Genomic DNA, 16,423 nt, shown 5'->3' with positions numbered 1-16,423 from the left:
GAAGAAGAAGGCAAAGAAAAACAACCTGCCTCCACCCTAAAACCTCCATCTTTTCCCATTTACAACATACTAAAAATCCCAAAACCTAAATTCCTTCCCCAAGTGACATGCCATACTACTCTTACAATCTATCTCACACTTTTGTGGACTCTAGTTTATCTTGAAATCCTGGAAGCTTTCTCCATGAATGAGGTCAAAAAGTCTGTGGGTCTTTGGGGGTCTGGACTCCTCAGAGCAGAGAAATATTCCCTGTGCCCTGGGTTCCCACAGCAACTGTTCACATGAATATGTTTTGCTGTGTGCCCCTTGGCCATTCCAAGATTGTGAGATTATTGGTGGAGATGTTGTCCTGGTGGTGCTGATAAAGAAATTGCTCTGCTCTTCTTTACACATTTTTTTACATTAGGTATTCATGCATCTTAAATAGGTTGGAACTCCATATCATTTTTTCTGAACTTCTTGCATTGAAATAACTTTGGGTAGTTCAATGCTTCCACAGGTCATCACTCAGCCACTGCAGGTCCTTGTGCCTAATTAGATTTGTCCCTTTGCAAGACAGTTTAGGAAGAATTCTGGTTTTCCTACATATCATCTCTAGGATTCTTGCCACAGTAGAAGAACTGAGAAGAGCAGTGGGGTTTTTGGTACCTTTCCAGACAGCTAGAATCAGAAGGACTGGCTGTTGTGGAGTTTGCTGTGTTTGAAGATTGAGATGTAGACCTTATTTCAGCCTGGGTTTAGAAGTGGGCATATTTAATCATAATGGAGGTGAAATTACTTGGGGTAGAAGAATCCAGAAAGCCCCAAATTATAAGGATTGTGATTTTTAAATCACAGTAAGTTCAAGGTTTGTGTATAACATTAAGTTCTTTTATTTATCCTAGCTGGTACAAATGCTAACTAACTGAAGGCTTCACATTGCCTTGTTTGTAGGAAAGCACATGACATGAAATATTTTTGTGTGAGATGAACATGAGAATTTACTTGACTTTGATCTCCAGCATGATATATGGTTGCACTGTAAACACTTTTGCTTTGGCATTTGTTGGTATAATATCAAGTCTTTTGAACTGTATTTGACATTACCATAGAGCTTTGGAAAATAATGTGCAAGTTTTTTACCTATTCATCTTAAGATTGTATTTAAAATTATCTACCCGAAATACCCTGTAGCTATCTATTAATTTAGCTTTTCATCAGGGACCTGTTGCAGGTCAAAACTCTAAATTAATTGTTTTGCAGTTTAAAGACTGTAAATTCACTTCAGAGCCAACCTTGCTTGATTAAATCTGCCTTAAATGACACAGCCAAGAATTCTTCTGAGTAAACTTGAGGAACAGAAGTTATTGTGTATCTATCCTTTCTTGCAAGTAGAAATCACTAGGTAAGAGTATTTGATCCTTTTTTAAAGTGAATTCATATAATGTATATTCATTTTTTCATATTTTTTTAAGGAGAAGCTTTGTAAAGGAAGTGCTTGCCACAAGAAATACTTGAGTCAGTGAATCTATCTATTCCTGTTTTAACTGCAAAATATCTTTTATTCCTTGGTGAGTTGCTAGCTCTGTGAATAACACTAAAAAGAAATTTTCCTGTAATCCCAGCTTCTGTGGATGCTGTGTTCCTATATCATACCATTCCCATGACTATTCTTTTTTCTTCTTCTCTTAGACTTGTGCTTTGCTGTTGTAATGAAGATTTATTTTTAGCCCTGTTTTCCCATTGTGCAGCCAGAGAAACTGGGCAGGAGTCTAAGCTGACACAGCAGATTGAGCTTTCTTGACTCTGTGGTCAGGAGCCTTGCATTCGTGGACTTTCTTTCTTGCCCTTGCTGTCACCAGTATTTTTAGGAAAAAACAATTTTTATGCCAACAAAATCCAAACAGGTTGTTGCTTAAAGGAGAACAAAAACTCCCCCAAGCCTCAGACTGTCTCCTTGTCTCTGTTCCCTGTTTCCTCTTCCCTGTTCTCAGGTTGGTTTGCAGACAGCAAAGGGAGAAACAAGCAAAATCTCTGGTGGGGATTTTAGGGTTCAGCAGTTGGTTAGAGTGTGGTGCTGGTAGCACCGAGCTTGTAGGTTCCATCCCCAGAGTGGCCATTCCATTAAGAGTTGGACTTGATTCTTGTGGATCACTTCCAGTTCAGAATTTCCTGTGATCTGTGATCTAGAAATAAAGCTCAGCAGTTGGCAGGAGTCTTGTGTTGTTTTTTGCTGCCACTTACAGAGCTCAGGGGATAAAAGTCAGCCTGTTAACAGTGTGGTAATGTGAGCCTATGTCGAGTTCTCTAGAAGCATATACATCTTCCTGGCATTGCCTCTGCTCTTCTTTTTTCTTGGTACTTTGAACCTCTTTAAAAGATAGACATGCTCAATTTATTTAAAATTAATAATTGTCCTCCTCACTTCCTGATGGCTGCCGATGAGGATTTCAATGATAGGTGTTAATGCAGGAGGCAGAAATAAATCTTGAAAGAGCTGCATAATTCAATTTTGCTGTCCAATCTGTAAAACTGTCTGGGGAAAGTATTGTAGACACTAAACTGGCTGAAATACTGCTTTTACCTTCAGCCAAAATTAACCTTCCAAAAGTAGATTAACTAAGAAGTCAAATTCTTTGTTTAGTTTTTAGTTTGTATTTTCACTTGAGTTCCTTTGGAGGTGATGATTTATAGCATTGTTTTGTTTTGTTTTGTTTTGTTTTTTAATAAGGCTTTAAATTTAGCAGTGTTGTATTTCCCCTTTAAAAGTAACATTATGCTGAGATGGCTTCAGGAATCTGGTTCTTAAGGAAAAGGTGAAATACTGGAAATAGCACCTTTTTCTTGAACTTGGATTGATTCTTGTTAGTTAAGTGTCTTAGTAGTTTTTGAATTAATACCTTGGTGGAAACCAGCAATAGAAACATCAGAGAAGGAAAAAACCTTCAAAATATTTGTCAACAAATTCGAGCAAACAGAATGTTTAAATCTGCCTCGGACATTGAGGTTTTCTTTGAAGTCATAAGACCAGAAACATTTTAATGTGATTTTAGATTATTCATCACCTGAATATTCAGTATGAACTTCATTAGTGCTCCCCAGAAATCTTTGTTTCACTGTCCCATTCCTAAATATATTTAACTAAGAGAACCTCTGCTAGTTATAGGCAAATTGATTGTCTGTATTGCAAATATCCTATCAAGTGGGGTTAGAATTACCATTTCTGTTTGATATTTTTTCGTGACTGACACTAGTAACAAAGACCTTTCAAAACTACAGTATACATGTTTGTTCAAAGAGATTAAAGGGAAATTATTAGACATAGGCATCAGCTTACAGCATCCCTAATGCCAAAGCTTTCTAAAAGGAGTTTTATGCAGCTGCTCACCAGCCTGGCTCTTAAAGAATGAGTGTTTGCCTCTGACAGTGTGGTGGTAATTACTGCTCTTAGCAGAATCTAGGTAAGATGGACTTAGAACACATTCAGAATACAACTTGATACTTACTGGAAAATAAAAGGAAACTTCTCTTTTTTCACAGATATGAATGCACACCAGTAGAACTGCTGGTGCAAAAGCAAGCTGCTGCCAATGTTGGTGTTGAATAATCCTAGAGAGGATTGTTTCATACCCAGTCTGGGCTACAGAATGCAATATCTTGGAGTGATGGCTTTAATTTCCCACTAGAGGAGTAGGGATATAGTGGGATCAGGGAAGGAAAGAGCAGAGATGCATCCACAAAGACAAGAGAAGAGAGTGTGTGGCTGGGCTTTATTGTGAATATCAGTTGCATAAAATCCATGTCATAGATAATTTTCTAATTTAGGCAAAGTCAGTCTGCACCAGGCGCCTTTCATATCTTCTAGTAACCACTGAAAAATTTAAGAACAAAAAGAACTGCTTTTCAGGAGCAGCACTGAAATCTTGCTGGCAGACAGACTTTGCAGTGAGGCATCTGAGAGCAAGTTCCCGTGTCAGGTTCTCATCTGTCACCCCATCATTAGGGCAGCCCAAGGCACATGGCTTTTCTGGTTTTGAAGCATCAACCCTCAGAGAGGAGGGTTTTTGGTTTTTTTGCAGCAGTTCTCAGCTGCAAAGCATTTAATCTCTTTTTTTGGGTGGCTCTGCTTCTTGTGTAAGACCCTGCTGGCTTCAAAAAAATGAATAAATAAAATTAATTTTGCCTATTGGTTACAGTCACTAGATACAAAGAAGCAGAACATTGCATAGGTCAGCCATTGATCCCATACAAATAAAATGTTACTTTGATTAAATATTGTAGACTTTCAGCTAGCACACAACAATGCAAGACATTATTCTTGTAATCAAAACACATGATAAAGATGGTCATTTAGAAGGAACAATAGCCTGAGGTTATTTTCTGGACGAGTTAATTTTAAGCTCTGGTTTGACAGGCTACTGAATGCAAAAGGAATGGAAAGTGTGGTCTCATTTGCTCAAATTCTGGGCCTAATTCAAAAATTTAAAAGGTCTGAAGCCTTGCTCTGCAGAGTTTACTAGAGGTAACTTGGCATAATGCACACATATCTTTAGAAGAATTTCGTTGTTTCTTTCTTTAGGTGTATAGCTTCAGGACCCTACCTCAAAAATTCTCTTTTGTGATCAAATATTTATCTCCATTACAACCAAATAATTAAATAGGATTTTCAGTTTAAAGACTTTTTTATTTTTCCCTTTCCTTTTTAGATAGTTCAGAGTATCAGAAAATAAGGAGGTATGCTTATCATCATTTAGTAAGTTTAGAAAATGGGGCAGCATATAGTTTGAACTCCAGTTTAGCTCCACATCCTAATGTGTTTTGCTGTCAGGATAGAATAAATTTCCCAACATATTCCTACAAACCAAGTTTTGAAATTGTGTACCTTCACTGCAATCTCCATAATGGCTCTGCACATACAGATGTGGGCAGATGAATAAAAGGAGTGGTCACCCAAGGACACTGGGTTGAATCCCCTTTCCTGAGCAAGAGCACCAGTCATCCTCCAGCATGGGATTTCACCAGAGGAAGCAGAGGGTGGTTTGTCAAGTTGTTTGGAGGTGTTTGCCAAGCCCACTCCAGCAGATGACACACTGTCACAACTACCAGCCTAGGGATGCATGCTAAATTCAATCCTCTTGTTCTTTCTAAATAAATTTTGACAGGATTTGTTCTGGCATGTGCTCTGGAGAAGAGATTGGTTTCCTTCACTAGTCAGGTCTGTTTTGATCCTTTTCAGAATGGTCATTCACTTCACAAAGACTCACACTGATAGACTACCTGTAAATCATAGCCCTTGCTGCCTTTTTTCTTTTGCTTCCCCGCCAGCCTACAATTCAGTTTTCATTAGAGCTGCCTAAAGCCAGTAAATATAAGCTTTTACCATTTAGACATTGTAAGAAATAAGAAGTCCTGTGGATTTTAAACAAATTATAGGCAGAATAAAATTGTAATTTGGGATGTAGACTGATTTAAGAAGTTTATTCAATTGATGCGGCATAATAGTAATTCAGTATAATGTGCTCATGCCATTAGACTTGCACAGAAAAATGCTCCAAACAGCTATAATGAATAGTTTGGGTTTTGAAAACCCAAGAGAGCAGTTTCACCTGGAATCATAACTGGCATCTCTCAGAGTGCTTGCACATTAAGAAAATACAAAAAGGTATATGAATTTGAGTAAATTTCAGTACCACCTTGGGTAAAATTAAATTTTAGTGTCACTCAAGCACTTCTGGAGGCGTAGAGGTAAAATCTGCTTTACCTGTACAACTCTGGTGGAATCTAACTCTGATTCAAGGAATCTGCATTATGATGTACATGAAAAACATAGAGACTTTCCCAAGAGGCTAAAAATCTAAGTCCTGGTAATTTTAAGTGCAATTGAGCTGCTTAAAGAAGCTTGAGTCTTACCTGCTTAGTTCCAAAGTCATTTAGGTACCTCTAAACATGCCCAAAGGAGTGTTGTAAGGAGGGTGTCTGTGCATGTAAGAAGTGTTGGGGCATCACTTCAGTAGCTTCTGTGGCTCACCAGATAGCGTGGCCTGCACTCTGCTGCTAGAGGAATGGAGAAAAACACATTAGCAGCATCAATAGGGGCATCACTTTGCTGCCTTGGGCTCTGGCTCCTACTGAAGTTCAAACGTGTCCAGCACAGCAGCAGTCAGTGGTGGTGTACCTTCATTTGCACCATGACAGCCTCCATTCCCCATCAAACTTCTGCACAAGCCATAGGGGTTATTAAAGGGTGAATGGGTCTTAATGGTCATTCCCTGGCTCCTGAGCTAATGGATCATCTTATGTGTGGGAATCTCAGAGTCTCAGTTGATAGGGAATTGCTTATGATGTATTGTAGTGGTGGCAATTGGTACCTGCTGTTGTCCAGGACTGTGTAAAATGTACAACACTAATTGATAAATCTTGTGGACTTTCCCAAGAATGAAGAGAGATCTGAAAATGCTGGGGACATCCCCAAAGCCCCAGGGTGGCACTCTGCAGCCAAATGCACGGTTCAAAGGACAAAGGGAAAGGTGGTGTCAGTCGTCCTCCCACGCCCATCCCCGCTCTGCTTTGCTCACCAGCAGCTGGAGGTCTGACAGGTATTCTCCAGACCAAGGGCTAGAGCTCATGGAGGGACCTCACATCCCTTGTGGCAAGAGATGACAGGGTAGGCAAGGCAAGGCTTGTTTGGGTGAGCTTGGATGACTTGCGGTCCTCTCTCTTTGGTCAGGTGCCATTGGTGAGCTGGGACAGCTTGGACTGGAGTGGGGCTGCCCCTCTCAGTGGCAGCAGGTGGATGCCTGTGGAGTTTACCCCAAGGCAGCTCAAAAATGGCTAATTCTCTGAGCCAAGGGAAAAAAAAAAATGAAAAGAGAAAGAGAACCCAAAAAGCGAAGGGAAACCTTTACCTGAACAAAATCCAGGTAGCCCTCAAAGCAAATACCACATGGCAAAAGATCTGGAAGCTGTCTGAAGTGACAGTTTTAAAAGCATTAATGATCATAACCCCTCCACAAACAGAGTTCTCATTTGTGGGGTACAGTAACAATTTTGTGGAGGCTGCAGATAGATCTGGAATACAATAACATTATGGATTACCTCAGGACAGAGCTACATTACATTTTTGGTAGGAGCTTTCAATCTCATCTCCTCCCATGGAGATTGTTAGCTAACAGTTTCAGTCTAACAAGTTAAGAATTTGATGGTGTCATAGTCAAATTCTCAAGATACTTGCTAGTAAATTTTTTCCAAAAGTGACCTAGCACAATATGCCCTACTTGCATTATTTTTGTGAAGGGAAACTCACAATGTGGAATTTGTTTTAGATGAAAATTGGTGTGGGTGTTGGAGTTGTACATAGACTTTCAAGACATGCAAACACAGGGTAAGGTGATACTGATTGGGATGTTCTTAGACTATTTATTTATTTATTTATTTATTTATTTATTTATTTATTTTATTTGCTGACTACTAGGCATTACCTGTCAAAAGCCTTGCTTCTGTTTAGACCTAATCAAAGTGAGCAGGAAGGGTTTGATTAAAATGAACCAATCCTTTATTCTTGGTTTGTGTTCATCCAGCCATGAGGCTAATTGATTCCTACCAACCTGAAGCAAATCACTTCTCCCTCTATTAATATGATGTTGATGCCTTAAGACCCTATAAATGAAACAACACACACTCTTGAGTTAATATTAGTAGAGGAGGTAATATAAAGCTTGGTCTTTATTGGAGGCCTCCAGGGGCGGGCATGGAAAATGTCCACAAAAGCCCACCCCCCATAGGGTGAATACCATTTTTACAAGTTTAGCAAATTAGCATAATTGATAAAAATCACCAATTAGGAGCACAAGTGGTAATGCAATTCTCCCTGCTGAGATGTAAACTGAACTAGTTTATAAAAAATATGTCCCAAAAAGTCACTTCTTGGACTTGGTTCCTAAGAAGAACCAAGACAGGATGGGAGCTTTGGAATGCGTTTTGCTTTCTGCCTATTAGGGCAGGGAAACGTACTGGGAAAAGTAGCTGTCAATGCAATAATAGGCTACAAAGCTACAAATAAATGTGTAAAAATACAGAGAATATATTAAAGAAAGAAGGCAAAAAATCAGCCAGCATCAATGTGACTATTGCCGTGGTGATTTGCCATTTTCAAACGTGTGGCTCTGTCTTTATTCTCCTAAAACATGCATAGACAAATTGTCTGCAACTTGAGCAAGGTCTCTGGCACCAGGAACAGTCACATTCTGGAGGCAGTTGTCAAATTTGCATAAAAGGTTCCTCAAGGAGCCTTTGCAGAGCTTTGACAGTGTCTAATTTTGCAGGGCTTTTTGTAAGGAGAGCCCAGCCATCTGGGTCTTTCAGCAGAAGATAATGGGCCAGGTGATCCCATCATAATTACTGACATTTTCTCTCCAAGTTTTTCACAGACAGAAGATCCTTCAGGCAGCAGGTAGTCTCCCAGGCAGTAAGTCTTTTCCCCACAAAAACACACACAGAAAAAATCACAACTGCACAGAGTGACCTAAGGATATGTGCAGGAGATAAATGTGTTCAGATCCACAGGTGACATTAGGTACTTCCTGAGGGGCCTGAGATATCACTTCTGATATTGAATATCACAAGCTGTTCTGCTCACCTACTTTACTCAAATCTGCTTTATAATATCTTGCAATATATGTCAAGGTGCTAGGGGAAAGAATTGAAGCTCTGTGTTTTCTTTATTAGAAAAAGGAAAAGCTCACAAAAGACCAAAATGTTTCTGAGCAAGTTATATCTGGTGAGTGGAGAATTGATCTGAATCTGGAATTGGTGGAGGTGAAGGTATTACTTGTAATGTGGTATGGTCCCACATCATTTTGGATTGCTGTCCTCCAAAGCAATGGTACCTCATATTCTATAGTCTTGCTATCTGCAAATTCTTTTCCTGCTTGCTCAAATTTAATAAATCCAGAAATGGACTTGAAACTACTTGGAGACCTATCAGAGCATTAAGGCAGCCATTACTCAGTCCTAATTCCCCAGTGGGACTCCAGCAGGGACTTTGGAGCTGCAGGCTGGAACAGCAGACCCAGCAGACCCAGGGTGGCAAAGAAAATGCAGCAAAAATCCTGAAGCAGTGGCAGGAGCTGCAGGTCTGGGTGGACATGGGGTGTTGAGTTCAAGTGTAGCACAAAAAAAAACCCAAAACAGTGGCAGAAAATAGTGGGGCTGAGCAGTGGCAGCCAGGCTCCTGTGAACAGCCAGAAGATCCTCGAGATGGGGAAGGGGGTCAGGGTTCCATGTAGGTCTTGAAAGGGTGGTATTATTTCACAGAAAAGGAACTGTTGTCTAAAAATGTCCCCAAAGCCTTGTAAGATTTATCTTATTAAACTTTTCAGCTCTGGCATATATTAGCAGGTGGTATTTCTAATACCAATTTTAAAATGTATCTTCCAAAAGTATTTTAAGCACTGATTTTTTTTTAGGGGTCCCATGTTTTCCCTGAGACACCCAAGCTAAGAGACTGCAGCCAACTGCACACCTTCCCCCCTCCTCCCCATTGTGGCCACATCTTTTGTTTCTCTTAATTATTGTCATTCCCATCTTTTAGGCTGCAAGTGGAAGAAAAATTCCCTGAGCCTTAGGTAGGCCCGGAGGGAAGGGGAGATGGTTTGAGTGGAAGACATAAGGGGGAATCTTAAGAGTGGTGAGCTGAATTGTGACCTGCCAGGCCAGGCTATGCTTGCAGACTGTAAGAGGAGCCTGCTGGCATCACTGCCTTCAAAGCACCTCAGTTTGGACAGCTTGAATACACCTAGGCATGTAATGTTGAGATATTTTGCATAAGAAAAATTCCCCTTGGAGCTCAGTTTGTAAATTAATTACGTTGTGGCTAATGGTTGTCCTTGTCTTCCATACCTGACCCAGATAATCCAGTCCTGGTTGGTGATTGAGGTGTAGTGCATGTCTTGGATGAAGCAGAGCTGGCTTAGCTTGCAGCTCTTTCCTATGAGTTCCCATCTTCTACATTCCAATCTTAACTTACCTCCCTATACACTGTCTTAATTCTTCTTTGCCATTAAAAAAAATGCCCCAAAAAAGGGGAAAAAAAAAACCCACAAGGAAGAAGCAGATCCAATGAAAAGTTTGAATCTGATTTTTCTTGGAAACTTGTATGTTTTCTTGCTGCATTCTGTATAAAACATGTCCCTAGACAGGGCTTTTCACCAACCTGAAGTCTCTGTGGGACACCACCACTTGTCAGTGCCATTTCTGCCCAGCTTTATTTTTGCCAGTAGGATGTAGTTAGAAACAACAGCTGGCATTTCTGCAGTTTTTGGTATTTTGAAAAACCACCTTGGAAGTATTTTTTTTTTCTTTTCAACACATCAATTGAAATGTCCAAAATAGTGAAAATGGGTTAATTTGCAGAAGGATCTCAAAATGTTGATTTTCCTTTGCATGTGCCCAACAATATCTTTTTAGGACATAAATGCAGGAGGTCATGCCCTCTCATTTCTGCATTCCAGCAGGCTCCCTTTGCATGCCTTGTCTTTTAAACAGATCCTTGTTTTTGTGATCACAGATTAGAAGCATGTGCCTGTCTGCTTGCTTTGGGGCAGAGTCTTTCTTGGGAGGAGCTGACTGTGCAAAATACCTAATTACAACATAATGTGTTTTTAGGCTGAGGGGATATGCTTCAATCTGTCTGGCTTTGGGGGTTTTTTGGTAATCGGATTTGTATCCTATAGAAAGAGCTGTGATACCTGTGCATGCTTTGCTCTGTGGATAATTCAAATCAAGATCTGATTTAAAGCCTGCAGCACTTAACACTTGTCAGTGGAATAATTATGTGATTGGTGCAGGGAGGAACTAGCATCTATATTAAAGGGAGAGAGAAGCCTATGTTAGAAATTAAATGAGCAAGTTAATTAGTCCTGCCTCTGTCATCAGTGATCATCTGTGACCTTGTGGTAAAGCTTTTGACTGTCCAATTGACATGTAGGTCTTGAAAGGGTGGTTTTGTTTCACAGAACTGTCTAAAAAAGTCCCCAGAGCCTTGTAAGATTTCCTATTAAACTTTTTGGCGCTTTCAGCTTTGGCATATATTAGCAGGCGGCATTTCTAATACCAATTTTAAAATATGTCTTCCAAAGTATTTTAAGCACTGATTTTTTTTTTTTTTTTTAGGAAATTGCTAGAAATAGCAGTATGAAAACAAAAGCTCAAAGTGTTTTTACTTTCTGAAAGTACCAGAGTTGATGAGTTTTTAAACACACCAAATTTTTAATGAAAAAATCCAATTCTTGCTCAGCTCTGCTATTGGTCTCTGAGGCTATCACTGTTAGTAGTGGATTAGGAGAACAATGTCACTGAACTGAATTACTCTTTAATATGCCACAATTGAAAGTATGATAAGAAGACTTTCACATTTCAGAAAGCTTTTTGATTGTAGTAACTTTAATAACTTTAAATTAAGTTATGGCTTTACATTAAAATGTATAAAATTATGAAGTTCCCACATCACAAAGTAGTGCAAAAATTATTAGAATTACTTTGTTGGGCTGATGAATTGAGCACAAGATGAGCACTGGCCTATTGCTAAAAAGGTGAACCCTATTAAAATGATTTTTAATAAGCTTTTTAAATGGTTTCCATTTTGCTATTCACATAATTAAAAGGGAGAGAAAACTACTTAGATTAGGTAAAGAAAGAAAAGCCTTTGGGCTTCATACCACTTTCTCCAGTTTAGTTTCATTTGCAGAGTTAAAAATTGCCAGTACAGCTGTCATAAATTTCAAGTTAGCAGGCTTGAAGGTTGTATGGCCTTCAGAGAGGGCAAACACCACTGCTTTTCCTGTCTTAGATATGAGTTTTTAACCTGGCTTTCTGTCCTTGTTTTGTACATGCAGAGTATTTCCATTCTCTAAGCTGCTGTTCCTGAGAGTGTTTAGCCAGAAGAACCAACGTGAGGGGTGTGTGAGCTGCCCATTTTACATCTCTGTTACAGTGCCAGGTGTTGTGCCCCCACATCAAGCCATTTACAAATGTATCATCAGGATATTTTCCAGCAAACCAGCAGCATAGCAGGTCAGATGCTATTAGTGAAATGAAACTCCAAAGTGCATTTGGAAGAACACTGATTACCAGGCTAAACAATCCAGAACAAACGGCCAGAGTCTAACAAACAAAAATGAGTAATAAAATGAAGCGTGTTGGAATATTTTGGCAGTTAACTAGTTTTTTCTTTCCTAGATAATCATACAAACCTAGTAGCTATTACACAGTGATTTACATGCCAGGGACAATGTTGCTATCAGTAGGAAATCACATCATTAATATGTATAAAATTTGGACCTGTGAAGGTATCCTGAGCTTGACAGTCTCTGCTAAGAAATTGTTTTTCGAGGACACAGCAAAAGAGTTCTAGAAACAACAGAGTTATGACAAAATAGACAGTAAATAGACAAAAATTGTATCTGCTGCTGGAACTGGATTCTAATACAAAAGATATGAAAACAGCTCTGCTCCTGTCCACTGAGTGCCAGCAGAGGAGATCCTTTCATCAGCCTTGCTCCTACTCCAGCTGCTTGCAGTGGTTTCCTGGGCTGTGACAAAGTCCATGCTGAATCTCTTCTGCATCTCTAAGGAACTTTTTGTCATTTCTGGCACTTGGTGTTGATGTGCTCCTGCCCCTCTCCCAGCTTGCTGTGACTCTCCTTGTCACATCTGAATTTGGGAAGCATCTTTCTGTACGTTGCAAGGACCAGTCTTCTTTTTCTCACTTTCTTCCACTTTGCTGTCCATTGCAGCTGGCAGGACAGCACAGCCTTCCCCTGTAGTGCCCTGCCACAACTCTTTGATCAATGCTTATGGTGTGAGCACTTCTGCCATCAGTCATTTTGCTCACTGCAGGGGAACTCTCCCAGCCAGTGTCTTTGGGCAGAGCAGCCCGTGTTTCCATGAAGCAGCAGCTTCTTTGTGTCAAGGGCACAGCAGCTCTGGGCTGTATTCACATGCCAGCATTGCAAACAGGGTAAATGCAGATCTGGGTTTTATAAAACAGCTAATTTGTTCAGAGGTGGTTGTTGAAGAGCTCATAATGTCAAGCCATATGGCAGGAAACCTTCATACAAAATTAATTCCATCATTATCTATTACTATCTGCTTGTTGCCATTTTCCCAAGGATCTTTTTTGTCTTCAAAGAATCTATGATATTCACTCATCAACTCTGGAGCACAGATGTGGAAAAGAAGTGTACCTGCTGTTCCTCATGTGTCACATAAGTGTGTGCTTAGAGCAGAGGGATTTTTTACTTTGCCATTAGAGCTATCATGCCAAAACAATGAGTAATGGCTTTAAAGAAAAAGCATCACAGTCAATTATCTGGCCATACATACCAAGGTGAATGCAGTAAATCTTTTGATGTGTCCAGTGAGATATTTTGGTACCTTTGGGCCTTTGGTAGTCATAAACTAGAATTATTGCAGTAACTTCTCAGCACAGTGCTAAAATGCTAACAGAATGCTATGCTTTACATTTGATTTTCTACCATATTCATCCTTCAGGAATTACTGGTTTGGGACTTTTTGTAAAGAAGCCTCCTTTGAGAACTAATTATGAAAAATATTTCTCTGTTTCTCACTTTAAATTACCTCTTAGTCTATTGCAGTTCATTTTGAAGGCATTATTGTAATGAATTTTTTTTATGAACATTAATACAACCTGTGGCAGATCTGAATGAAATTGAAAGTTTCACTGTTTCTGCCAAGAGAATAGTTTTTGTCTCAGCTGCTTTTTGTTTTGTTTGCTTTTTTTGTTTGTTCTCTTTCTTTGTGTAATATTGAAACAGCTGTTTTCTTAAAAATATTGTTATAGTTTGGAGGAATTATTCTTGAGAAATGAGTGAATAATTAGGACAGTTTCCTGAAAAAAACACTTCTATGATCCCAGAACTGCTGCATTCAAATAACTAAATGTTGTGTTCTTCAGAGAAGAATGTGCTTCTCTGGCTTGTAAATATATATCCCATGGAATTGAAGACCAACAAATGATTTGAAAGTTATCTCTTCCTGTGGTCAGTCTGTAGGACAGAAAAGGAGTTTATCCCTGTGCTTCAGATGAGATTTCTCTTGCAGGTGTTTGGGTGACACTGGATACATTTGTAGTATCTATCTGATCAAACATTTTACCTAGTGTTTTGTTCAGAAGTTCAAAACTTATAAGTTATTAAGTCACACATACCTGGCAAGTTGCATCTGAATGAACCCACATATAATGGAGGCTTTTTCAGGTTTGTGAAAACTAACTGTGTCAATGTACATCCCCCAGTTTCTCTAGGTACAAATGTGAATATTAACTTATGTGAAGGGAAGGAAATGTCTCCCATGTGCTTCTCATTAGTGAGACCTAAAAAAAAAAACCAGGAAATTTTGAGGGCAACTTAATGAAAAGATACTGGTAGGTTCTGACATAATATGGAATTCGTGCAAATCTTCCTGCAGATAGCTGTCATCAAAGCAAACCCCAATCAATGCAAGGATTGTGGAAGCTTTATTGGGGAAAGATTTATAAAATCCTTTTGTGTCCATATGTGGTGAATATCCTGCAGCATGGATCTGAGGTTTGCACCTGCTGTGTTTGGTAGTGCTAGACAATAGTATTAGCATGTCATGGTTACATGACTGCAGAATAAACTAGGAAGCATCATGCAACCACAGAATAAAAGAGTTGTCAAGCTGGGCATAAGAAGGAAGTGTAAAATACTTACTTTCTGCTTTTCCTGAGCTTAATACAGGCATTTCAGTAGACTGTTTTATAAATGTTGATGGTTATTGAAAGGACTGTTCACATCCCATGGAAATATTTTTTGGGGTTTTTTTGCTGTTTGTTTAATTTTTCAAAGTGGTTGTAATAAATGTGATCAAGTAAACCTTATGACATTTTATATTTCATTCCACAGAAATACCTCAGGAGCTTTTTCTCTGCAATGCTGAAATCTCCATCATCTCCACTGAACATTGATAAAGTGGGGCTGACGTTGTCAAAATACACCATCTGTGAATTCTCACCCTTCTTCAGGAAAGGCGTTTTTGACTACAGCAGCCATGGGACCAGCTAAGTTTTGGGCCAGGATCCTTATGCTGGAGGAGTATATGTTGGAGTGGTGCCTTCACTTTTGTGCAAGAGGAATGAGGGAAAGAAATAAAGTGTCTCCTCCATTCCTGGAAAGTTGCATCCAAAGAGAGCCAATTGGAGGCAGCCCCCACACTGAGCTGTGTCCTTTACCACGTCAGTGCCTGCATCCTCCTGGCATGGGCTGTACAGACATTTCTGTGTAGGTTGGTCTGTTAATCTGTGCAAAGATTCTGCCTCTCGTAATGAGTTTGGAATCCCTCCTTGGCAGCAGCGCTTCCTCCCCATTTGCTCAGATAATTTGTTCTGGCCATTGGAGAGCATCTCATGTTCACCATGGTGGTGTGTTGTGCTGACAGAGGAGGTTTCTGAGCAGCCTTTTGGTTTCTGTCCAAGCTGCTCCTTAAAGAACACTTCCTCTTTTGTTGCTTTATAGCATAGTTTCATGTTTAAGGTAATGATCATATCCCACTGTTGTTTCATTTTCTTTCCCTTCTAGATACACTGAGTATTGACTGTATAATTGTATAGTTTTTCTCAGAAGAATTAAAGGGCCTGGGTAACTTGAATGCTTACAAAAATATATGCAGCAGAAAGAATATAATTAAACCCTGTCAGAGTCCTCCACGCTTGGTTGTTTGGAGGCTGAACAAATAATTTGCCATTAATAAAGAAGCAAAGGAAGCAATAGTTACCAAATAACATGGTCAACATCTTTTCAGATTTCATAATCATTCAGACTGTAAATGGAAAGTCTGCACTGTACAGAGCTCATAGCTATGCATAAAGCTGGTGCAAAGTGCTATATATTGTTTTTTAAATAGCTTGTTCACAATATTGTAAAACCTGAGGTTTATTTGCATCAGTTAAAATTTACAGGATTTAAATAATAGTACTTTAAAATGACTCAGGACTTATTCAGACTTGCACATGTATATACAGGTAGAACTCATTTTATATTGCTGCAGATTCAAAAATATGTCTACACTGTGACTGGAATTGAGTATGTACATGTTAATGTATAATTGGTTGTATAAAAATCAGAATTGAATTACTTCCATTTATTAAAAGTGCATAATGAAAGGTAAGTTTTGTGTGTCATTTGTCCAGAGCGTGAAGCATTTTTTCTGAGTTGACATCACTGACCACTGGTGGGTTGTGGTAATCAAACTATTTCATGTCATTGAAAGTTATTATGAAAACCTAAAGTAATAACACAGGTGGCATTTTTATTTCATGACCTAAATTATAGGAACAGCAGTGTTTTACACATTGATAGTCCTGAGGGAACTGGCCAAGGAGGTGTTTAAGGCACTATTCACCATATTT

The 16,423-nt window shown here is 39.2% G+C and overlaps 1 protein-coding gene across 5 annotated transcripts in view; it reads left to right on the top strand.

Annotated features, from left to right (window-relative positions):
• Nucleotides 1-16,177, top strand: part of KIF16B (kinesin family member 16B) — a 137,885-nt gene extending 121,708 nt beyond the window's left edge. For all 5 annotated transcript variants that reach the window (XM_085577210.1, XM_077781850.2, XM_031504221.3 and 2 more), the window contains one exon: nt 14,922-16,177. In XM_085577210.1, coding sequence (XP_085433336.1) covers nt 14,922-15,080 — 159 coding nt within the window. In that variant the 3' untranslated portion in view covers nt 15,081-16,177. The remainder of the gene's footprint in view (nt 1-14,921) is intronic.
• Nucleotides 16,178-16,423: the final 246 nt, after the last annotated feature.

Source organism: Lonchura striata, chromosome 3 (genome assembly GCF_050655825.1).
Source record: "Lonchura striata isolate lonStrDom1 chromosome 3, ASM5065582v1, whole genome shotgun sequence".
Classification (NCBI taxonomy): domain Eukaryota; kingdom Metazoa; phylum Chordata; class Aves; order Passeriformes; family Estrildidae; genus Lonchura; species Lonchura striata.
Note: the sequence above shows the minus strand (reverse complement) of the source record. Positions and strands in the feature narration are given on the sequence as shown.